We start from the raw sequence: 24,811 nt of genomic DNA on the forward strand, positions 1-24,811 counted from the left end.
TTGGAAAAAAATCCAGTCACTTGACAAATGAAGTCACTTCTAGCTCTCATGGTTAGTACAGTTAGCTCTCATGGTTAGTACAGTTGGCCCTCCTTATCCGCAGATTCTGCGTGCGTGGATTCAACCAACTGCAGAATGGGAAAACCCGGAAGTTGTCTCTCCAGCACTTGTTGTTTGAGCATGTACAGACTTTTTTTCTTGTCATTATTCCCTAAACAATACAGTATAACAACTATTTACATAGTATTAGGTATTATAAGTAATCTAGAGATGATTTAAAGTATACAGGAGAATGTGCATAGGTTACCGTGGCTTGGGAATCGAAAAAAAAACGGGAAAAAACTGACAGTAGCAGAACATTGCATTTGCTATGGCCATAGGACTGAATTTGATGACACAAAACTACTGAGTTTTGTACACACACACACACACACAAATATATATACACACATACATACACACTCACTCACTCTACCAGACTAGACATGCCGAGGCATCATCCCTGATGAAAATGGCAGTTTGTCATTGAAACGTCGGTTTAAATTGATACCTGAACCCAGCTGGAAGCCTGATAAGAGTTTATTGATCCCTTTCCTTTCTAACATTCTTAACTACATAAAAGGCATATTGCTCTGTGCAAATTTTGTTTCTCGATAAGCATAGTGGGATTAAAAAAAAGAAAAGTAGACAGGGAAGCAAACCATATGGTCCCTTTTGCCTGCTGTGCCATTTTATAAGATGCATGATGATCTTCCAGCTCAATGTTACTCGCAGAATCAGAACCAGGTTTAGAATCACCTACACATATTGTGAAATTTGTTAACTTAGTGGTAGCAGTACAATGCAATACATGATAATATAGAAAAATAAATCAATCATTTACAGTAATTATATGTATGTTAAATTAAAAATAGTGCAAAAACAGAAACAATATAAAAAAGTGAGGTAATGTTCATGGGTTCAATGTCTATTTATGACATATATTAATCTCATATTCCTTTATTAATATCTAAAAATTCTGATTCCCAATTTAAATATACATACTTAACAACTGAGCCCCCGCACCTTCTTCAATAAGAAGAGGTAAAGCAGCTTTCGGAATGCTGTGAGCACAACAAATTGAGTCTCAATGTGGGCAAAACCAGAGATGATGTACGTCAGGAAGTGCAGGGTGACCACTCCTCAATGCACATACACTAAGAGCATCAAGTTTCTGGGAGTGCACATAATGAACAATCTCACCTGGTCTCTCAACACCACCTCTTTGGTCAAGAAAGCCCAGCTGCGTCTCCACTTCCCATGGAGTTTGAGGAAGCTGAGCCCTATTCTCCACCCCCCCCCCCCCGCATTTTAAATTTTAACCAATTTTTTATAGGAGTAACAGTGAAAGGTGCCCTGACCAGTTGCATTACTGCTGAGTACAGGAATTGCAAGGCATTTTTGTACAAGCCCCTACAAAAGATTGCAAGGACTCCTAAGGAGATCATTGGAGTCTCTATCACAGCCATTAGAGATATTTATCAGGATCACTGTGTACCCAAGGCCCTTAGCATTGTCAATGATTCTTCCCATCCATCCAAGTCTCTTTAACCCCCTACCATCAGACGAGATACCACAGTATTAGGACAAGAACTGTTAGGGTGGGAAACAGCTTCTTCCTCCAGGCTGTAAGACAATTAAACTCCCTGCCACCACTCAGGTCTCACCATGTATGAAGCACTAGTAGTGTTATACTGTTTACTTTATAACTTGTATATGCAACTTATTAATTGGTAATTTATTTGTAGTAATATTACTTTATGTGTTGCATGTGTGAGTTATATGTACCATATTGTGCACCTTGGCAGTATTAATGACAATAAACTTGAACTTGAAGCAATTCCAAAAACTTACTACATTCCAGGGTAGATGAGCCCCAAAAGAATTTTATGTGCTTCAACAAGATAAATCTTCCACTCTTTTAGTCTGGTTAGTTTCTCAAAAGCTAAAACCCTGACCCTTCCTTCTTCTCCCCAATCCCAAAAATCAATCTGATGGACAAATATCCCTCACGAGCATTATTTATTTCAATGAGAGACCAGACACAACATACCAGATACAATCCCTTGAGGGCCACATATAATTCCAGGAAGATACATTGAATCTTGCAATCAAATCTTCTTACAATAAAAATCAACTTAACAAATTCCCTGTTATACCTGAACATTAGTTTTCAGCAATTTGTGTTAATAGGTGTCAACAGGTAAGAACACAAACACTTTCAATCTCACACCATTTAATAAATACCTTTTTGTCTTTTTAAAATCACATTAGCTTCAATTCAAAAGGTTTAATTCTGAGGACAGAATGCACAAATTAAAGCTGGTTTCTCTGAAACTTGGATGATTTAAGGAGTGCTTTGATTGATAGAACAACAATAATGTGGACTGAGAGTAATTCCATTGGAAGGGAGTATAATTTAAAAATTAGAATTGGACTTTCAGTAAACTCTTCTGTTGCTGCTGGCCAAGACAAGTCAGCAGCTAGCACCATTGCTTTGTCAGATTGCAAAGACCAATCAATGCTTCAGCCCAATCCCTCTCTCGTATTAGGAAGACAGATATCAGGAGGACAGTACCACACACTTCGTGGAAGCAGAGACTGCTTAAGATTTGTGGACCACCACTTCTCATGCTTGCCTACTCTCTTCAGTTTCTGCTGATTTATGAGCTGGGACAAACTTTCCAAAGATGAGCTAAAGAAGTGTCAAGAGAAAGCAATGACTGAACAGCACCATGCAGCTGGCTAAATGACAGAAATTTCAGAGAACGGATCTGACTATTTCTATTTCTATTTTCCTCAAACTATATTAAAGATAAAGAAAATGGAAGTGGGATTATCTCTTCCAAAAGAGACTGTAAATTATAAAGTTAGGAATTATGTAGGAATTCTCACTGCTAGGTATTTTGAACAATACTTTAAACTTTATTCCAATTCAGGAGAAAATAAGAGTTAACGTAAAAGTTTATAGTGAAAAAACTCCATAAGCATCAACAAAAATTTATAAATCACAAAAACAACATTTGGTCTGTGAAACACTCTTACCATTGACATAACTGCTGCAACACTGTAGGCACAAAGAGCTCTGCATCCTAGAACCTGGCTACACATTGAAGAGCTTACATCCAAAGCCAATACAAAGTGCTTCCCTGTTGGCTCGATATTCTGTAAAAACCAACAAAATAATTCAAATAATTACTATTTCACAAAATATGGTTGTCTTGAGAGTTGGAATATGACAATTTATCATTACCTTAAAAGATTTATAAAATGCCTGATTTAGTGCCAGCAAAATATCTGAATTGGGGATCCACTTTAATTTTCCCCGGTTTGCTTTTCCTGTTTTGTATGTTTCAAGAGCCACCAAAATGTGAAATGGATGAATTCGAGCCTGAAAGTCAATGGACAATAGATTATTGACAAAAATATGTCCTTGAAAGAGTTCAGAACTACACTGTGCAGTTTTTCTCTGTCCAACATTTTTCTCAAATCTCTTGTATTTTTTTCTGGATTGAGTATCACTCATATTTAGGTATGGTTTTCGAGTTGTACCGTACCCAATATTTCACTCCAGGGATCAGTGTTCATACTGTAGATGCACTTCAACAATCAGGATCAATGGAATATTTGATTGTAGACTATCACAAATGAACTATGATTTGACTCTGATCTAATTTTCATGCAGTATAAAATTCTCATCCCTTGGCTACATTAGCTAATGTGTCAATAAAAAATGAGGTTGTGTTTCTTCACCTTTGGACATTGTTGGAATAGTGTAGAAGGCTGAAGACACATGCCAGTGTGGGAATAGATGGAGAATTACAATGATTGATGCTTTGAGCCCCAGAACTGACCAGTTCTGATGCAGATCATCAAGTCAGAGTAACATAGCTTGGAAACAGGACCTCTAGCCCAACTAGTCCATGCTGACAACAACATCCTTCCTGATAATCCTAGTTAGCCACATTCAGCCCATAGCTCTCCAAGCCCCTCCCCTCAATGTAACTATCCTCTTAAATGTTGCAATTGTACCCAAAGCAACCACATCCTTTGACAGCTCATTGTGCATACTTAATACGCTCTGTGTAAAGAAGTTACCTCACAGGTCTCTTCTAAATTGCTTCACTTATATTTCAGAGCCTTCCAGTTTTGGTTTCCCCAGTGAGTCTTACTTCAGTGGTTGGTAAGTCGATGGAGAAGATCCTGTGAGGCAGGATTCATGAACATTTAGAGAGGCATAATATGATTAGGAATAGTCAGCATGGCTTCGTCAAAGGCAGGTTGTGGCTTACGAGCCTGACTGAATTTTTTTGAGGACGTGACTAAAGACATTGATGAGGGTAGAGCAGTAGATCTAGTGTATATGGATTTCAGCAAGGCATTTGATAAGGTACTCCACGCAAGGCTTATTGAGAAAGTAAAGAGGCATGGGATCCAAGGGGACCTTGTTTTGTTGATCCAGAATTGGCTTGCCCATAGAAGGCAAAGAGTGATTGTAGATGAGTCATAGTCTGCATGGAGGTTGGTGACCAGTGGTGTGCCTCAGGGATCTGTTCTGGGATCCCCTTCTCTTTGTGATTTTTATAAATGACCTGGATGAGGAAGTGAAGGGATGGGTTAGTACATCTGCCGATCACACAAAGGTTGGAGGTGTTGTGGATAGTGTGGAGGGCTGTCAGAGGTTACAGCGGGACATTGATAGGATGCAAAAATGGACTGAGAAGTGGCAGATGTAGTTCAACCCAGTTAAGTGTGAGATGGTTCATTTTGGTAGGTCAAATATGATAACAGAATATAGTATTAATGGTAAGACTCTTGGCAGTGTGGAGATTCAGAGAGGGATCTTGGGGTCTGAGTCCATAGACACTCAAAGCTGTTGCGCAGGTTGACTGTGTGGTTAAGAAGGCATACGGTGCATTGGCCTTCATTAACCATAGGATCGAGTTTAAGAGCCGAGAGGTAATGTTACAGCTGTATAGGACCCTGGGCAGACCCCACTTGGAGTACTGTGCTCATTTCTGGTCACCTCACTACAGGAAGGATGTGGAAACTATAGAAAGGGTGCAGAGCAGATTTACAAGGATGTTGGCTGGATTGGAGAGCATGCCTTATGAGAATAGGTTGAGTGAACTTGGCCTTTTCTCCTTGGAGTGACAGAGGGTGAGAGGTGACCTGATAGAGGTATATAAGACGATGAGAGGTATTGATTGTGCAGATAGTCAGAGGCTTTATCCCCAGGGCTGAAATGGCTAGCACAAGAGGGCACAGTTTTAAAGTGTTTAGAAGTAGGTACAGAGGAGATGTCAGGGGTGTTTTTTATGCAAAAAGTGTTGAGTGTGTGGAATGGGCTGCCGGCGACAGAGGCAGATACAATAGAGTCTTTTAAGGGACTCTTGGATAGGTACATGGAGCTTAGAAAAATAGAGGGCTTTGGGTAACCCTAGGTAATTTCTAAAGTAAGCACATGTTCGGCACTGCATTGTAGGCTGAAGGGCCAGTATTGTACTGTAGGTTTTCTATGTTTCCCCAACTCATCCATGACCATCTACTTCATCCATACCCCTCATGATTTTAAAAGCTTCTGTTGAGGTAACCTTGCATCCTCCAATGCTCCAAGGAATAAAGATTGAGTGTGGACAATCTTGCCCTATAACCAGGGCCTCACAGGTCTCAGATTTCATCTATGCATGTTAAGATAGCTTTTCTCTTTCCACAAATGATACTTGATCTGCTGAGTATTTTGAGGGTCATCTTATTTCATATTTGTAGCAATTGTTTATTCTGCACCCAAAAGTCATTGTTGTCTTCTCCCCCTCCCTCTAAATGATTTCTATATCATCTCTTACTTACACTTCTCCATTCAGATCCCTCTTTTAGGTGGCACTGAAAGCAACTATGTTATCAAGACAATCTTGTTCTTCAGACCATCAAATCCCATTCTTTTCCCCTCTCTGCAACATAAAATACACTCATTCTCTCACTTTTCAATTTCTTATAAACAAACATTGATCTGAAGCATTAATTCTATATCTCCCTCCATATATACGAATGGTCTTTCATTGATTCTGTTATGGTTGTTTATTGAGTATGCCCAAAAGAAAATCAATCTCAGGGTTGTACATAAAGACCTATATGTACTTTGATAATAAATTACTTTGAACTTTATTCTTCCTGACCCACTTACTATTCCCACTGTTTCCTGATTTTATTTTAATTCTTAAGGAACAGTGAATAGTAAGTGATTACCTTGCTGGTTTTATGGATGAAACAATTCCTAACATGGTATGGAGTTATATAGATCAGATTAAATATATCCATGCTTGATATGGATTTGGGTAATATTCTGACAGCTGCTCATATTGCTGCAGGCTTGTGGATGCCAAACAAATGTGAAGTTAATCTCAGTTGTGTTGCTTGTTGTGGCCATGTCAATTTGCAGACATTCACTCTGTATGTTCAGGTATAAAGACCTTCCAAAATTAACAAGAGAGATGACAGGGCAACCGAAATGTATTCTAAGTGGAGTCACTGCCCTCAGGGAGGGATTGTGGGAAGAGGGGAAAAAAACTCAAAAAGCATTAAAAAAAACATAACAATAGTATACAAAGAAATATAGTACCAGTTTCCTTTGAAGAAAAATAATGTTATTTAAATTTTAATTTTCCTCATGGCTACAACAGGGGGAATTATTAAAATTATATTAAGTTTCCCCAGGTTAAGGAATGTAAATGAAATAAATGAACAAATTTTTTTAACAGTTTTTACTCTTGATTCCAGCTTGAGATCTTTGCTGATATTATATTAATAAGATCAAGTTTATGTGCATTTATCCCATAGCTGACTCCTTTGATTAGTGCCTTACTGAATCAATGAAAAATAACCTTTTGCTGGAATATTTGAGCATTGACCGCACTAGTATAGAGCATCTAAAATTATTCAATACCTTCAACAGGCAAAAAGCACTTTTGCTAAAACATTAATTCTATTTTAATTGAGCACTGAAATACAAGTAATGGTATTCAAGATCAAGTTTGACTAAGAACAAAAACAGATTCCCACTGTAGAAACATCCAAATCTGCTGGCAAATGCCAATTTTAGTCAATGTCACAAAAAGATATAGGATATGAAAATCTCATATACATTATGAAAATTTGAAGACATATTGAGGAAATATTGTTGTGATGTGCCAAGAAGACATTACTTTAGTGTTGCTGATCAGAGACATATTCCCAATAGCCAGAAATAATATCCTCACTTCAATAGACAAAAGTTCATGAAAAAAAATCAAATGTATAGTTAAAAAACTACATATATGCTGCAAAGTCTAAAATTAGATGGTTGGTTTATTAAAAACAAGTTAATAATCCACTTAATGGTGTAACCAGATGTCAAATTATATTTTTTCCAAGGCATCACCTAAAACATTGACAGGATCAGAAGAATAAAAATAATTTGCATTTGTCCGGCAATTTTACCTGACGTTGGGTACTCTCTATCCAGACTCTATTTTGAACCTAGTTACTGTTAGAATCTAGGTAAAATGGCAAGCAACTCATCTACAAACAAATAGGATCCACAAAAACAATGAGAAGATGAATCTGTTTCAGTTCTGATCATTTGTTGAAATAAAAAACCTTGGTTACAATTTTGAATATCACATAAACCAACTGGTTTAACAATGCCAACCCAAAAAATATTTTTCAAGTGTTCATTTGAATACATGTATATAACAGCAATGCAATGTAATGTAATACCCACGTACATCCCACAAAATAAGAATACTGCATGTACTGGGAATATCAGCTGTAAAATACAAAAATGCATGCATTTCCATACACCAAAATGGCTTAATCAGAGGAAAATATCATAGAGTAACTTGCTTTTATGTAGAAATTCTTTTTCTCAGATCTGATTGGAGACAGATTGGTTAGATCAGTAAGATTTTGAAAAATAGGACCATACCTTCTTTAACACAGTCTCATCTTTCAACCTTTCACACAACATGGTAACTTCTTCACTTCCAGGCTTAAGAATGGAATCTGTAGTCATCTTCCCCAAATTTTTAAGAATTACAATAATAGGCATATCCTTCAGTAATGCCTTCCACACCTAAGATATTAAAGCAAAATATTGTTCTGCTACAAACAAAAATATACAAATTGATTTGAATACAACAGATACTGCAATTACATCTATAGTTAAACATTTTACATTACATCTTCAACTTCAATATACAATATTCAGTGGTACCATTCCAGCTATGGGAAATGGAGAGTCAAAGAGGAGAGAAAATATGGATGAATTTGCTCAGTAAATTTTAGTCATTACACTTTGTTCTAAATTCATTCAAAACAAATCATAAAAACACAGAAGGCTGTACAGATTTTATCTGGACAACAGTTCGAAACCAAGTTGGCAAATGCAGGTTTGACACTGGTGCTGGAAGCAATTTGTGATATTATATTTATCATAATACACAAATCAGAATTTTATCTACATAACCTTATGGAGTACTGAAACGACTTACAGAATTCATATATTTGTAAACTTTAAAAGGCATGTAAATTTAAGTGCAAGTAATTACAAGTAAATTAATTCATAATTGACTGATAGTCGAACTCTGCATTTACCAACTGGCCAGCATTAATTCTCCTACTGCTCAAGTATCATAACGAATTAAGAGAAGGCCAGTGAAAATGCATCTCTGAACTACATGTAAGCAAATAACTCAATGGAAAGACAATACAACTTGGAAAGGAAATAGTTCCTTACTTGATTCACATATACTCTACAACTACCATTAAATATGTTACACAAATATCAGCTACATTAAAAAAAAACTAAATTTGGGCTTTATTTTCATTCCCCAAAGAAAAAAACATTTACTTACTCACCTCCCGTGACTTCAGGTGATTAGACTGTAGGTGCTCTCTGACCAATCTGTACTCTTCAATAAGATGAGCAACCTCCTGTTCATCTTGGGTCATCTTTACCCTTTCTAAAGCTTCAAAGTACTTCAACAATCGCTGAATTCCATCTGAGTTTTCCTTATCCTTATACGCTTCTTCAACTTCTTTCCAACCCTTCATAACATACTTTGTGACCAGGGTGAGATCTATAAAATATAGCAAATTGATTTAAAATGCCATTCTCCAGCTTCACTTGGAACATTTTTATATGTTCTCTATTTAATATGCAGTGAATCTATACCCACTATACATAATTCATTGTAAATCAAAGCTGTTCTATATTCAAGTTAAAATTTCACCCAAAAAATTAACTCAATTTAGTCTCAAGTGTGTTTAATTTGCCTACATTTTGCTGAAATATCCAATTTTACTTTCACTTTGTTCATTGCATTTCAACTACCGTAGATTCCGGATTATAAGCCGCTACTTTTTTCCCACGCTTTGAACACTGCGGCCTTTACTACAGTGCGGCTAATGCATGGTTTATTTTCATGCCGCCAAAAACATTTTGCCTCATAACAGTAGACCAATAAAATTGATGAGTAGTTCACAGAGGTCCAATGAAATTGTATGATAAATCAAGCGCACTTTCACAATTAAATTATTGTAAATCAGTCATTTGTACTCACCCTCATCAACATGGAAAACACTCGAAGAAAAGCATTGTGCTGCCTTTATGGCAGTTATTTAGTTTATAATATTTTCGCTTAGTAATTCATTTGTTAGTATTTTCTAGTTAAAGTTAGAAGTGTTTTAAGTATATTTGTTTCCTGTGCTACATCCCGGAATGCTATGACGTCACATCCGGTTTCGTCGCGTCTTGTGGGAAAATACCGATTTGCGATAAACGGAAAGGAGGGGGCGAGCGCATTACACCCGCGCGAGAACGCTGCAAACATATGATGCAGCTTTTAAGTTAAAGGCGATCAATAACTTTTCCTGGTAGGCTGCAGTATATATTTTTTTACCAGTTGTTAGGAGATATTGGAATGTTGTTCGTGCACTGTTCAGTAAAAAAAGTATACGCAACGTAATTTGTGTGTTACCGATACGTATGTATATTTAAAAGTAGCCGTGTTACAGGCACGGTTCGAAAAAAAGCATTTGCAATATGTATTTGTTTATGTTACCATACGGATTTAATTAAAAGTTAAAAAATCCTCACGTGTAATATCTTTCTGTGTAAATATCTCATATTACAACGTGGGACACCTGCGGCTTAAAATCCGGTGCGGCCTGTACAAGTACAAAATTGATTTTCTTTCTAAAATTAGAGCCTGCGGCTTTTAATCAGGTGTGCTCTGTAGTCCGGAATTTACGGTACATCTTTAAAGTGGCTAACATTGCAAATTGAATTGTACATTTAAATAGGGTACATACCCGATATTTTTTGAAACATGGACATAGCCTCAATAACCAAGGACAGAAGACAGATTATCGAGGATAGTCAGTCAACTACATAACTCCTCAGTCATGATCTACTTTTTGATTCCACCCTACGGCAAACTATCCAATGTTGCCTCGAAGTAACAGTAATCAAAAAGGCTAATTCCCAAATGAAAAATAACAAGGCTTTGGAAGCAGATGACATAACCTCTGAAGAGGGACGATTAACAGCAGGCACTTCAATGTACCGAACACAGCTAAAACTCTCTCTACAAAATTCTCCAAATAAACTAGCAAGATAAGCAAACCAATATCAGCATTGAGGAACTAATGGAATCCCTGGTTATGATCAATCAAAATGGAGAAGGAGCATTTGAGATCTTCTGTAAACTAGAAGTCCCTTTGTCTAGAGCACTGAGCAGTACTACACAATCAGAACCTCCCATTTCCATTACCACCATTACCCATTCTCCCACCTCAATATGCATCCATTACCCCACTGAGATCTTCACCTCAGAACCCAAACAAAAGTGGAAGGAGGTTCCCAGAGAAATGCCTTGGAAAAGAACAGAAGATTCACTACTCCAAATTAAGGAGACAGCTCTTACGATTATCGATATTTACTATCAATTAAATATAATTTAACTACAAATATTATTGGTTAAATTCTCAATAGACAAGATATATATTACTAGCTTCCTACCAAATCTATCCAATAAAACCCACATCTTTCTTCTCAGTCAAATTAGGTGATCTTGACCAGAGATCTTCACAAGAGTACAAAGAATACCAAAGCAATTTCAGTATATAGTGTCACCACATTTTTTCTCTTAGCAGCAAACCAGTCATAGCCAAGTGAAATAACAGTAGAGATTCAAAATCCCACACGATCAGTGAAGCTAAGCAAGGGAAGTTTAAATTATATTTTTATCAAGTTGCAATCAGAAGTTAAAACTGAAAAGTCTACATGGCAAAAACTGGGTGAAATTTCCTCCATGTTATGAATGCCTCCAGGGGTTTACCAGTGCCAAGTTCCTGTGGATTGCCAGCCTTAACCTCAGTGGCAAGGACTTGAGGAAAGATGAACTGTGCACAATGACAGCCAAGAAAAGCAGACAACTATCCACACCCTGACTCAGCTGACTTTGAAATCTGTCAGAAACTGAATATGCTGATCCTACTTGACCACTGGTTTCTATGAGGTGAAATAACAGGGTGCAGTTGGGAAAAAGTTTCCAAAGAATAGTCAGCAAATTCAAGACAAATACATTTATTATGCACGTGTACCTGGGAACATCAAACTAAGCAGTAATTTCATCGGGCACTGATGATAGTTATGCTGGCATTACACTGCAAATGCCAAATAAATATTAAAATGGGAGTGAGTTTAAAAGAATGAGGCCTCATCTTCCGGTGATGAATTCAAACGACTTAACCATTTCAAACACGAGTATGCAAATACAGACCTCATCTTACTTCAGTAACTACTACTGACTAGTTCTTTAGTTGCAAACAATCCTGACTTTTTAAAATCAATCTGAATTGCACAATCAAAATTAACAATTTTATTAAGAAAGGTTATTGCTTTTCCCATGGTCACCTGTTTGTGTCATCACTGCAGCATATCAGGAATTTATGAAAAATGTCATTAAAGGTCCAATAGCAAAATCGAACTTTAAGGTTGCAGTTTATGTTTTGTTAATTTTACATTAACATATGTACACTCACAAATTGCAAACCAAACAATCTTGGGGAAAAAAAAAGTGGTAAGGAACTATCAACCCTCTCAGCTCAACAACCTCGATTGCTTTTATTGGGCCAAACTTCAGAATATAATTCATAACAGCGTTAAGCTGACTTTTCCTGGAATTGGAAGGATAACGATCTTAAAAATACCAGTTACAGAATAAAAGGAAAATAACTTCAAGACATTTAAACTTTTTCAAAATTGTATTATGGAAAACAGCAAGAAACAAAGAATAGAAAATGTTACAAACGAGATCAATTGACAAAAAAAAATCTGCCATAAACACAGAAATGAGGGAAAATACCTGAAACTGACACATTGATAGGATAAAGAAGATTGTCAGGTTTCAAAAGCAAGGTTTGCTTCAAGAAACAATGTTTAAAGGACAACACTTTAAAACAGCTTTAAGGAGAATGGAGGGTAGAAAGTCAGATGGCTTAGAGATTAGGAGAATGAACAAAGAAATGGCAGATGGAATACAGTATTGGGAAGTGTATGGTCATGCACTTTGGTAAAAGAAAGGGTTGACTATTTTCTAAACAGAGTGAAAACACAAAGAACTGAAGCACAAAGGTTCTTGGGAGTCCTTGAGTAGGTGCATCTATTACAAGCTGCATCTATGGTGAGAAAGGCAAATACAACATTGTATTAATTTCAAGAGGATTAGAATTTAAAAGCAAAGACATAATGTTCACACTTTATAAAGCACTTGTGAGGCCTCATTTGGAGTATTGTGAGCTGTTTTGGCCACTTAGAAAGAATGTGCTGAAACTGGAGAGGATTCAAAGGAGGCTCAAGAAAAATATTCCAGGATTGAATGATGTCATATGAAGATCGTTTGATAGCTCTGGGCCTGTATTCACTGGAATTCAGAAGAATGAGGGCTGACCTCATTGAAACCTATCGAATGGTGAAAGACCTTGATAGAGTGGATGTGGAGAGGATGGTGCGAGAATCTAAGACCAGAGGAGTTAGCCTCAGAATAGAGGGGTATCCTTTTAGAACAGAGATGAGGATAAATTTCTTTAGCCACAGTAGCAAATCTGTGAATTCTTTGTCACAGGCAGCTGTGGAGGCCAAGTCTTTCTGTATATTTAAGGCAGAAGTTGATAGATTCTTAATTGGTCAAGGCACGAAGGGATACAGGGAGAAGGCAGCAGATTGGGGCTGAGAGTTAAACTGAATCAGCCATGATGAAATGGCAGAGCAGATTCGATGTGCCAAATGGCCTATTTCTGCTCCTACATGTGTGCTTGTTAATCGCAGAGCACAGGATATCAGCAGCTGAAGGTCTGGCCACTTGTTACAGAACAATTAAATTCAAGGCTACTCAAGAAGCTAGTTTTGAAATACAGATAGCTGGGAGAGTAATGGGCATAGAATGGATTACAGATATTAGAAGGGAAGGATCCTTTCAAAAATTTGCAATCAGAGGTAAAATTGTTATCCAAGACTTAATAAAACTTGGCAAATACAGTCTTATGAGTTGGGTACATGCAGCAAATTAGAATACTAAGTAATTAAAAACGTTGTTATCCAAGTTCATAGAAGAAAAATGGAGGGTCTGACAGGAATAATTCCACCATGAAATGTCCAAGCCTGGCTCTGAAAGAAGCAGGGTTGGGCATGTGGCCAGCAACCCCAAAGCACAAAATCCCAGAGCTACAGAAATGTCAACAGAAGTTCCAAGGCTCTCATCCCTGGGAGAGTCAGGATATTCGAAGATGGGCTACATCTGGCAAGAACATGAAGACTAGCCCAGGACAGATGACTCTGGAAGACTGCTGTAGGCAGCCGATGCCCTACTGGGGGCTTTAGAAGTCTGACAGGAATATGGTGGAATTAATAAGTCTATGAAGTAACAAAAGGTAGGAGTGAGGGATTCAGCAGCAGATGGACTGAGGCAGAAAAGGAGTTATTGAAATTAGAAAGATTGACACATATGGTCCTTGCTATTGCCTCAGCACAAGATCCAAAGAGACACCAAGGTTAACAGCGTGGCTCATTTTCAGTCAATACACAGGTAATGTGAGGGAAAGTGGACAAGAAATAGAATGAGTGACAGGGCTTTAGATGAATGATGTGCTGGGTCAGTCTTTTATGGTGGAAGTAAGTTTGTCCTTGCCTAATGTTTGGTGTTAATCCGGGAATTTTGATAGTTGAGGTGTCAACAGAGCTGGTTGTGATATAAAGCTAGATGACATCTGTGTACATGTGGAAACTGATGCCATGTCCTCAGATGATACTGCAAAGCATATGGATGAAAAATAGGAAATATTAAGTACAAACTATGCACTATTAAAAAACACAAGAGTATTGGCTGAAGCATCAAACAATTCTGGTGATTCTTTGAATGTGATTGGATAAACAAGACATCACAGAAGTGTACTTTCATCCAGGCAATTGACACTGGAAACAACAGGGAAGTTGGGCAAGGTGGATACAGAATTGGGTTGCCTGCAGAAAGCAGAGGGTCGTGGTGGAGGATTGGAGGGTTGTGACTAGTGGTATCACACAAGGATCGGTTCTGGGATCTCTACTTTTCGTGATCTTTATTAATGGCCTGGATGTGGGGGTAGAAGGGTGGGTTGGCAAATTTGTAGACGACATAAAGGTTGGTGCTGTTGTGGATAGTGTAGAAAATTGTCGGAAGATTGCACAGAGACATTGATAGGATACAGAAGTGGGCTGAGAAGTGGCAAATGGAGTTCAACCTGGAGAAGTGTGAGGTGGTACACTTCGGAAGGGCAAACTCCAAGGCAGAGTACAAAGTAAATGGCAGGATACTTGGTAGTGTGGAGGAGCAGAGGGATCTGGGGGTACATGTCCACAGATCCCTGAAAGTTGCCTCACAGGTAGATAGGATAGATAAGAAAGCTTATGGGGTGTTGTTAGCTTTCATAAGTCAAGGGATAGAGTTTAAGAGTTACGAGGTAATGATGCAGCTCTATAAAACTCTGGTTAGGCCACACTTGGAGCACTGTGTCCAGTTCTAGTCGCCTCACTATAGGAAGGATGTGGAAGCATTGGAAAGGGTACAGAGGAGATTTACCAGGATGCTGCCTGGTTTAGAGAGTATGGATTATGGTCAGAGATTAAGGGAGCTAGGGCTTTACTCTTTGGAGAGAAGGAGGATGAGAGGAGACATGATAGAGGTATACAAGATATTAAGAGGAATAGACAGAGTGGACAGCCAGCGCCTCTTCCCCAGGGCACCACTGCTCAATACAAGAGGACATGGCTTTAAGGTAAGGGGAGGGAAGTTCAAGAGGGATATTAGAGGAAGGTTTTTTACTGTGTGTGGTTGGTGCGTGGAATGCAATGCCTGAGTCAGTGGTGGAGGCAGATACACTAGTGAAATTTAAGAGACTACTAGACAGGTATATGGAGGAAGTTAAGGTATGGGAGGCAGAGTTTAAAGGTCGGAACAACATTGTGGGCTGAAGGGCCTGTACTGTGTGCTATACTGTTCTATGTTCTATTACAGTTGGAACCAGATCAACTGGAAAAACAGACAAAGGATATGGTAATGAAATTTCACTTGCACAAGTGCAAAGTGTTGCATATTGCTAAGTTAAACTAGGCAGATTTAAGGAAATTTGGTATGTCAGCAAAGATGTGCAAGTTTCTACACAAGTACCATAGAGAACATGCTAACTGGTTACATCACCATCTGGTACAGAGCAGCCACTGCACAGGATCAGGAAAAGCTGCAGAGGGTTGCAACCTCAGCCAGCTCCATCATGGACACTCACCTCCCCAACACTGAGAACATCTTCAAGAAGTGATGCCTCAAAAAGGTGGCATCCATTCCTCACCATGGCCCTCCATCACCCAGGATACGTCGTCGTCTTATTACTATCATCAAAGCGGAGGTACAGGAGCTTGAAGACACAAGCTCAACCTTTTAGGAATGGCTTCTACCCTCCATCAGATTTTTGAATGGACAATTAATCAACCCATGAACTCTACATCACGATTTTTGCACAACTTATTTAATTTTTAAAGTATTTCTTATTGTAATTGATAGTTTTTTAAAATGCGTTACACCATACTTCTGCTGCAAATACAAAGCGACAAATTTCATTACATATTTTAGAGATATTAAACCTGATTCTGAGCCAGAACTTATAGAGTAAATGGCAGAACCTTGGAGACTGATGTAGAATACAGACACCAAGGGGTTTAGGTACATAGTTCCCTCACAGTGGAAAAATAGGTCGACAGGGTGGTGAAGAAGGTAGACTTGCCTTCATTGGTCAGGTCCTTGAGTACAATAGTTGAGATGTTATGTTACAACTGTACGAGATGTTGGTGAGACAACCGTGTGCAGTTCTGGTCACCTAGCTAAACGAAGCATAGAGAAGATTCTACACAGCTGAAAAGGGTGTAGAAAAGATTCACAAGGATGTTACAGGACCAGAGATTTCAGCTATAAGAAGCTTCAACTTTCTCCCTGGAGAGTAGGAGGCTGATCGGTGACCTTAAAGTCACAAGGGATATAGATAAGGAGAATGGTCATAGTGTTTTTCATAGGGTGGTTGAGTCTAAAAAGAGAGGCTATAGATTTAAAAGGATAGGGAAAAGATTTAAAGGGGACCCGAGAGTAGAGTTTTCACTCAGAGAATGTGGGTATGTGGAACAAACTGTCAAATGAAGTTTTAGACATGAGTAACTATGATGTTTAAAAGACATTTAGACAGGTACATGAATACATTCATGAGATGTGGACCAAACACAGGTACATTGGACATTCAGGAAGGCAAATGGGTCAACATGGATGTGTTGGGCCAAAGGGCCTGCTTCTGTGCTCTATAACTCTGTTATACTGACCTTCATTAGCTGGTTTCAGATGTGACAACCGAAGCAAATCTTTGTGTGACCATCCTGCTCTCCGCTTATATTTTGTAACAGCCATAGCGATAGACATTCCATCTTTACTGTTGTACCAGTTTGCCACAGCTTTCCGCAGGGCTCTTCCCCAAATACCGCACTTCATTCCTCTAATGAGATCCTTTCTAAATCGAATATATGTGAATAGATGGGTGGGGATGTGACAGATTTCAGCCAGAGCTTTGTAGGCAGCTTGTTTTGTTGAAATATCTGAGTACTGTGTGCAAAGAGCCAAAGCGAACAAAATAGGATCTTGAGTTGTCACTCTTCCCTCTGTACCAAATGTCTTTATCTCCTGGACAACTTCAATCCCTTTACCTTCTTCTATCAATCTCAATATGGCCTGAGCATTTTCTTTTCCAAGTTTTTCCACATTGGTGGTGTATGTCCCACCCTCAGAACCAAAACAGAGAAACCGACGCAAGCGGGTCATATCTGTCACTTGCCACATACTACCACCTTCAGAGTTCTGTAGTTGCTGGCCAGTTGATGGCTCCACTTGATGCAATTCAGATTCAGATGGCCCTCCAATAGTTTTGAGTCCATCTGTGAAACATTGCTGAATAGAGAAGATTATTTCATTAAGATGTACAGAGGTTCAAATTTGCTAGATCATAAAATGATGTATTAACTGAAGTTGCAAATAATAATTTTTGTAAATACTGTATAGGAAGGGTAACCAATCTTCCCCTGTTCTCTTTATTAAAGTGGATAAGTTTCTCCAAAGGCCTGAAACGATACACCTCATGAGATGCAAGCAATGAGATTGCTGGGATCGTGTCCTCTCTAGTCACAGCCTAGGTCCTGGAGGGCGAGTAACTAATGTTGTTTCATTATTCAAGCAGGAAAATAGAGATAATCATGGACAATTATAGAACAATGAGACTCATGTCAGTGGTAGGGAAGTCACTGGAGAGGATTCTTTGGGAAAGAATTTAAGAGCATTGGAAAACCATGGACAGTCAGCATGGCTTGTGCAAGGCAAGTCATGTTTTACTACATTGATTGAGTTTTTCCAGGAAGTGACAAAGGTGATAGATGGAGGCAAAGCTGTGGATGTTGTTGACATGGATTCCCGTAAGATATTTGATAAGGTCCCACCTGGGAGGCTCATGCAGAAGATGCAAGGGATCCATGGTGATTAGCTGTTTGGATTCAGAATTGGCTAGGCCGTGACAGACAGAGGGCAGTGGTCAAAAGGACTTATTCTAGCTGGAGATTTCTGACTAGTGGTATTCCGCAAGGGTCCATTCTGGGACCCCTACTGTTAGTGATACACACTACATAGATGGTTGGGTTAATAAATTTGTCAACACTAAGAAAACACGTGGAATTGTGGATAGTATGGAAGACTGCCAAAGGATGCAGCAAGATATAGATCTTTTTCAGATATGAACAGAGAAATGGCAAATGGAAGTTTAACCTGGTCAAATGCCAAGTGTTGCACTTTGGAGATCAAATGTAAAGGGACAGTACGCTGTTAATGGCAAGACCCATAACAGTGCTGATAGAAACTTAGAAAACCTACAGCGCAATACAGGCCCTTCAGCCCACTAAGCTGTGCCGAACATGTCCTTACTTGAGAAATTACTTGGGGTTATCCACAACCCTCTATTTCTCTGAGCTCCATATACCTGTTCAGGAGTCTCTTAAAAGACCTTATTGTATCCGTCTCCACCAGCCCATTCTGCGCACTCACCATTCTCTGCATTCAAAACTTACCCCTGATATCTCCTCTGTAACTACTTCCAAGCACCTTAAAACTGTGCCCTCTCGTGCTAGCCATTTCAGCCCTGGGAAAAAGTCTCTGACTATCCACACAATCAATGCCTCTCATCATCTTATACACCTCTCTCAGGTCACCTCTCATCCTCTGTCACTCCAAGGAGAAAAGGCCAAGTTCACTCAACCTATTGTCATAAGGCATGCTCCCCAATCCAGGCAACATCCTTGTAAATCTGCTCTGCACCCTTTCTATAGTTTCCACATCCTTCCTGTAATGAGGTGACCAGAACTGAGCACAGTACTCCAAGTGGGCTCTGACCAGGGTCCTATACAGCTGTAACATTACCTCTTGGCTTCTAAACTCAGTCACACAATTGATGAAGGCCAATGCACCGTTTGCTTTTTTAACCACAGAGTCAACCAGCGCAACAGCCTTGAGTGTCCTATGGAAACTGACCCCAAGATCCCACTGATCCTCCACACTGTCTAGAGTCTTATCATTAATACTATATTCTGCTATCATATTTGACCTACCAAAATGAACCACCTCACATTTATCTGGGTTGAACTCCATCTGCCACTTCTCAGCCCATTTTTGCATCCAATCAATGTCCTGCTGTAATCTCTGACAGCCCTCCACACTATCCACAACACCTCCAACCTTTGAGTCATCAGCAAATCTACTAACCCATCACTCCACTTCTTCATTCAGGTCATTTATAAAAATCACAAAGGGTAGGGGTCCCAGGACAGATGCCTGAGGCACACCACTGGTCACCAACCTCCATGCAGAATATAACTCACGTATAACCACTCTTTGCCTTCTGTGGGCAAGCCAGTTCTGGATTCACAATGCAATTTCCCTTGGATCCCATGCCTCCTTATCTTCTCAATATGCCTTGTTAAACGTCTTGCTGAAATCCACATACACTACATCTACTGCTCTACCATCATCAATGTGTTTACTCACATCCTAAAAAAATTCAATCAGGCTCGTAAGGCTCAACCTGCCCTTGACAAAGCCATACTGACTATTCTTAAACATATTATGCCTCTTCAAATGTTCATAAACCCTGCCTCTCAGGATCTTCGCCAACAACATACCAACCACTGAAGTAAGACTCACTGGTCTATAATTTATTGGGCTATCTCTACTCCCTTTCTTCAATAATGGAATAACATCTGCAACCCTCCAATCCTCCGGAACCTCTCCCATCCTCATTGATGATGCAAAGATCATCGCCAGAGGCTCAGCAATCTCCTCCCTTGCCTCCCACAGTAGCCTGGGGTACATTTCGTCCAGTCCCAGTGACTTATCCAACTTGATGCTTTCCAAAAGCTCCAGCACATCCTCTTTCTTAACATCTACATGCTCAAGCTTTTCAGTCCACTGTAAGTCATCCCTACAATTGCAAGATCCTTTCCCGTAGTGAGTCAAGTATTCATTAAGTACCTCTGCTACGTCCTCCGGTTCCATACACACTTTTCGACTGTCTACTTGATTGGTCCTATTCTTTCACGTCTTATCTGCTTGCTCGTCACATTTTGCTGTTATCAAGTAAAACTAATTTACGAATTTAAAATCTAGGCGGTGAATGATGGACTGCTCAGTTTAAGAGGAGTTGCAGGCACTTATGCAGCACAGAGATCTGCGATGCTATATTAAGCGTGGGTCTGAAGCAAAGGGCAATGTGCGACCAGCAGTAGGCCTCCCTCCACCCAGGCATCCATCACCGTAAACGCCTGTGGCCACGGACGGGGAAAGGAGGATGCTAAATCCTGACTAAACTAGTTAATTCTCCCCCTTCGTAAGGCAAACACAGCAGTTACCTCCATGTTACAAGCCCTCAGCGATGACACCGCCTCCCGTAAACACGGAGACACAGAAAAGAAACGAAAATCTCTCTGCCGCCGCCACCGTCCGTTACCACAGCAACATCCGGGCTCCCCGCTCCCCCTGATGTCATCGCTAACCAATCGCCTTCTCCACTCTCCGGGCTCCGTACCGCCACCCGTGGCTACAAGCTCGACCCAAAACAGCCCGTGCGGCAGCGCTTAAAAGATCATTGCTCTAATTAGGCGGTATTTACATCAGTAAATTAATCATGTTTATTTCTCAGAGATGTAACTTGACCTACTACGAATTTTCATTATTTTGATTTAATATCAGATTCCCACAATCCACCGTAGTTTACTTTCATGTTTTATATCACAATTTTCTCCCCTGGCTCTGTATTTTAAAAGGACGAGAAAGTACTTATATAGTATAATGCTTTTCACAACAGGAAAGGAAATCGTAAAGAACAGTAAGGACAGGATAAAACAGGTTAATAAAGAGAGGGGCAGTGGTGCTACTCTATTCCACAATATTGTTTTCAGGTGATCTTGTGGAAGAAGCAGGTGCTGTCCATCCATGTGAAGCCATCAACAGTTTTCAACATCCAGAAGGTATTGTATCAAGTATGGCTCTGTCGTCAGAGTTATTTAAATTATTGGGTTATTTTATTTCTTCTGTCAAACATCTTAGTTTGTCTGGACACTGGTGCTGATTAAGGAATCTTGCTTTGTTCAAAGACAAGATTTGGTTGTGTCAAGTTTGGCTTCAGCTTCTGATGGATCTTTTGATTATCTGTCATTTACACCAGTTTTTGCAGTGTTTTAAAAAAAGGGGAAAGATACAGTTGTATTTAGTTTGTTCTAACACAGTTTAGCATAGTTACTCCCACAATGAATTAAACAGCAACTAATTTACACATGGATAGGTTCTATAAACAGGAATGTGATCATGACTATTTAATCTGTTTTAGTGTTGTTGATGGAAAGATAAATACGACCTAGGATGCAAGGTGTAATTCTATTGTTTTTTTGTTTAGAAATAATGCCACAGGATTTTCTATGTCTACCGGAGAGCGCAAAGATGGGGGGAGGAGTGGGCTTCATTTTAATCTCCCATTCAAAATATGGCGGATCTGATAGTTAATTCTCCCTCGGTACTATACTGGATGTAAAGGCAACTTTTTTTTTCTTCCTGCTCCACCTTTCTCAGTCAAATATTGCTGTAATACTGAGGGAAAATTGTTCTTACTTTTCTTGCACAATAATCTTACTTTTAATTATTCGGACTGTATTGAGGTGAGGATTCGAGTTAGCAGTAGAAAGGAGATTGATGTTATTTTATAACAGTACTTCCAGCAAAATCTCAACATCTGACCAGACACTGATTGGGACATAGAAGTACACAATTATACTTGTGCCACCTTGATAGTAGATTTTCTGCACTTAAGAAAAAAAGAGCAATTTTCAACCTGCAAGCAAATAATTGTTCAAAATCTGAACTGGAATGACTTAGCTTGGGTGATTGCTAAGAAAGGTGGACAGATTTTATTATTACTGAAATGTTGGTAGAATTGAGCCTCCTCTCTACCCAGTAAAGGTGTTTTCTGGAACTTGATACCTACAAAGTGCAACTTTATCACCACCCCTCTGTCAGCTCTTTAAAGGATCTCTTTCCTCTGCACTATCATGATCTACTCTTCCACTGTTGATCACCATCTATTCCTTTTCTCCTTGCACCTTCCCATGCAATCACAGAAGGTGCAAAAACTGCTGTTTTACCATTTCTCTTCCTGTCCTTCAATGACCCAAAAGTCCCTTTCAGCACAGCAACCATTTCTCTGTATTTTCAGTTTAGTGTTCTACATTCAATGCTCTTGATATAGCCTCCTCTGCTTTAAAGAAGTCAAACACAATGTGAATGCATCACTGAACTTCTCTGTTCAGTTTCAAGTCAAGTCAAGTTTATTGCCATTTAACTATATACATGTATATTATCATATAATGATATAGAAATGAGACAACACTTCTTTGAACCAGGGTGTTAAGCACTGCAGTTCACATAACACACGATAACTTATGAAGGTAAGGATAAAATCTACAGATGAACCACACACAAATAACAAACTAAAGTGCATTAATATTGAAAATTCTAAGATTAACCACTGACACCTTGAATATGATACAGCAGGGAGTTCAGAAGCCAAATGGAAACTGTTCCTCATCCTGACTGTTCTTGTATTTATGTATCATAGTCTAATGTTAGAAGGTCAAACAGGATGCTGAATGGATGGATGGGATCCTTTACAATATTAAGGGCCCTGCATATGCAGTGCTCCTGATAAATGTTCCTGATGAATAGTAGGAAGATCCCAATGATCCTCTCAGCTGTTCTCACAGTCCTTTGTAGGGATTTCTGGTCCAATGCTTGACTGCTCCCATACTAGTTGGAAATTCAAATTCTCAGCACACTCTCAATGGTGCTTCTGTAAAACACAGTTAAGATGGGGAGGGGGTTGGGAACCTTGTTTTCCTCCATCTTCTTCAGAAGTGGAGGCGGTGCTGAGCCTTCTTGTTCAGGGAGGTGATATTAAGGGACCAGGTGTGGTCACCTGTAATATGAACTCCCAGGAACTTGGTGCACTTAACTCTCTCTATGGAGAAGCCATGTATTCACAGAGAAGAACGTTCTGTCTGCACCTTCCTGAAGTCCACAATGATTTCCTTTGTCTTCTCCATGTTCAGGCTTTGGTTGGTCTTCTCACACCAATCCACCGCCTGCTCCACCTCCTCTCTATACTCTGTCTTGTCATCTTTCTTGATAAAGCCAACCACTGCTGTGTCATCTGCAGACTTGATGTCACAGTTGGAACTGGATCTTGTGACACAGTCATGCATCAGTAATGTGAACAGCAGCGGGCTGAGCTCACAGAGTTTACAAGAATGATCCTGAGCTTCCAGTTAGCTGTTACTTTAACTGTCCATTTCAGTACTACTCAGATCTGTTTATATCTGGTCTAGTATTCCAGCAAAATTCAATGTAAGCTGGAGGTAGAGCTCCTTTTATTCTAACTTGGTGCATTATAACCTTCAAAATCTAATATTGAATGCAACTGTTAAAGATAATCAAACATGTCAGGCATGTACCACATTTCCGGTACTGAGCAATTTTTATGTTCATGCATTTTAGGTTTCGTCGGCACCTTCCAATCTGCATCTCCTTCAGATATACATTTCTTTCCTCCTTTCTGCTGCTGCTACTGGCGTGTATCATTTACTGTCTCTTGGAGTCTATAAAATTATCGAACATCCCTGTTGTTCTCTCTGTCTTGTCCTGCCTTCTCTGCAATTTCAAGTGTGTTTCATATCTAATTTTTTCCAGTTTTGATGCAAGGTCCCTCCTCACAGATACTATTTTAATTCTTGAGCATTTTCACCATTTTCTTTTTTTTTTCAGATTTACAATACTTTCCATTCCATAAAGCTGCATTCTTCAGAATTTTCTCTAACTTCACTGAGATTCCATCACTATGATGATTCTTCACCTCTCTTCTCAGCATTCCAAATGGATTCTTTGGTCTTCTATCTTCCAAATCCTTTTCTCAGATAACTCTCCAATCCATCCTCAAGAGTTGCAACACCTGGTCTCTTACCTTATCACTTCTCATCATCTAGGAATCTTGAAACACCCATTCACTTGGATTTCTTTCAAGCTGGTGCATTGCATTCAGTTTTCCATCTCTGTTTTGGTCTACACTGGAGAAATGAAATGTGCCAAAATGGAAGAACCTAAAAAGGAGTGCTGAGTGAGGAGTACCAACTAGGTATTAACAAATTGGGACACAGAATCAGGAGTGCTCTTGTGTCCAAATGGAGGAGCTGAAACTAGAGAGCCAAAGCTACAATCCCGATACAGAAGCATAGTAAAAAGAGTATCCAAGTAGGAGTTCCAAAGAGGAGTGCACAAAAACGAATGCCCAGTTGAAACTGCTGAAACAAAATTGCTGAAGCAGGCAAGGCAGATAAGCAACCATACAAGAGTGCTGGGGCAGGAGGGCCTAAACAAAGAAATCTCAAAATGGACTACCAAAGTCGTAGTATCTGAATATGTGGACCTAACTGGGTGCATTGAAACAGCAGAACCAAATCTGGAATATGCAAACAAGGTCAAATACTCAAAAAGGATCTGCAGACTGCAATTGGGAATTCTGAAATCAA

At 39.3% G+C, this 24,811-nt stretch overlaps 1 protein-coding gene across 1 annotated transcript in view; it reads right to left on the bottom strand.

Moving 5' to 3' along the window:
• ro60 (Ro60, Y RNA binding protein) overlaps positions 1 to 20,707 on the bottom strand; it is a 38,852-nt gene extending 18,145 nt beyond the window's left edge. The window contains exons 1-6 of the mRNA XM_073063521.1: positions 20,591 to 20,707; positions 16,976 to 17,594; positions 8,935 to 9,155; positions 8,003 to 8,149; positions 3,293 to 3,430; positions 3,085 to 3,204 (exon numbers count right to left, since the gene is read on the bottom strand). Of these exons, the coding sequence (XP_072919622.1) occupies positions 3,085 to 3,204; positions 3,293 to 3,430; positions 8,003 to 8,149; positions 8,935 to 9,155; positions 16,976 to 17,594; positions 20,591 to 20,596 (1,251 nt within the window). The 5' untranslated portion in view covers positions 20,597 to 20,707. The remainder of the gene's footprint in view (positions 1 to 3,084; positions 3,205 to 3,292; positions 3,431 to 8,002; positions 8,150 to 8,934; positions 9,156 to 16,975; positions 17,595 to 20,590) is intronic.
• Between the last annotated feature and the right edge of the window lie 4,104 nt (positions 20,708 to 24,811).

This window comes from Hemitrygon akajei, chromosome 12 (genome assembly GCF_048418815.1).
Source record: "Hemitrygon akajei chromosome 12, sHemAka1.3, whole genome shotgun sequence".
In the NCBI taxonomy this organism is placed as follows: domain Eukaryota; kingdom Metazoa; phylum Chordata; class Chondrichthyes; order Myliobatiformes; family Dasyatidae; genus Hemitrygon; species Hemitrygon akajei.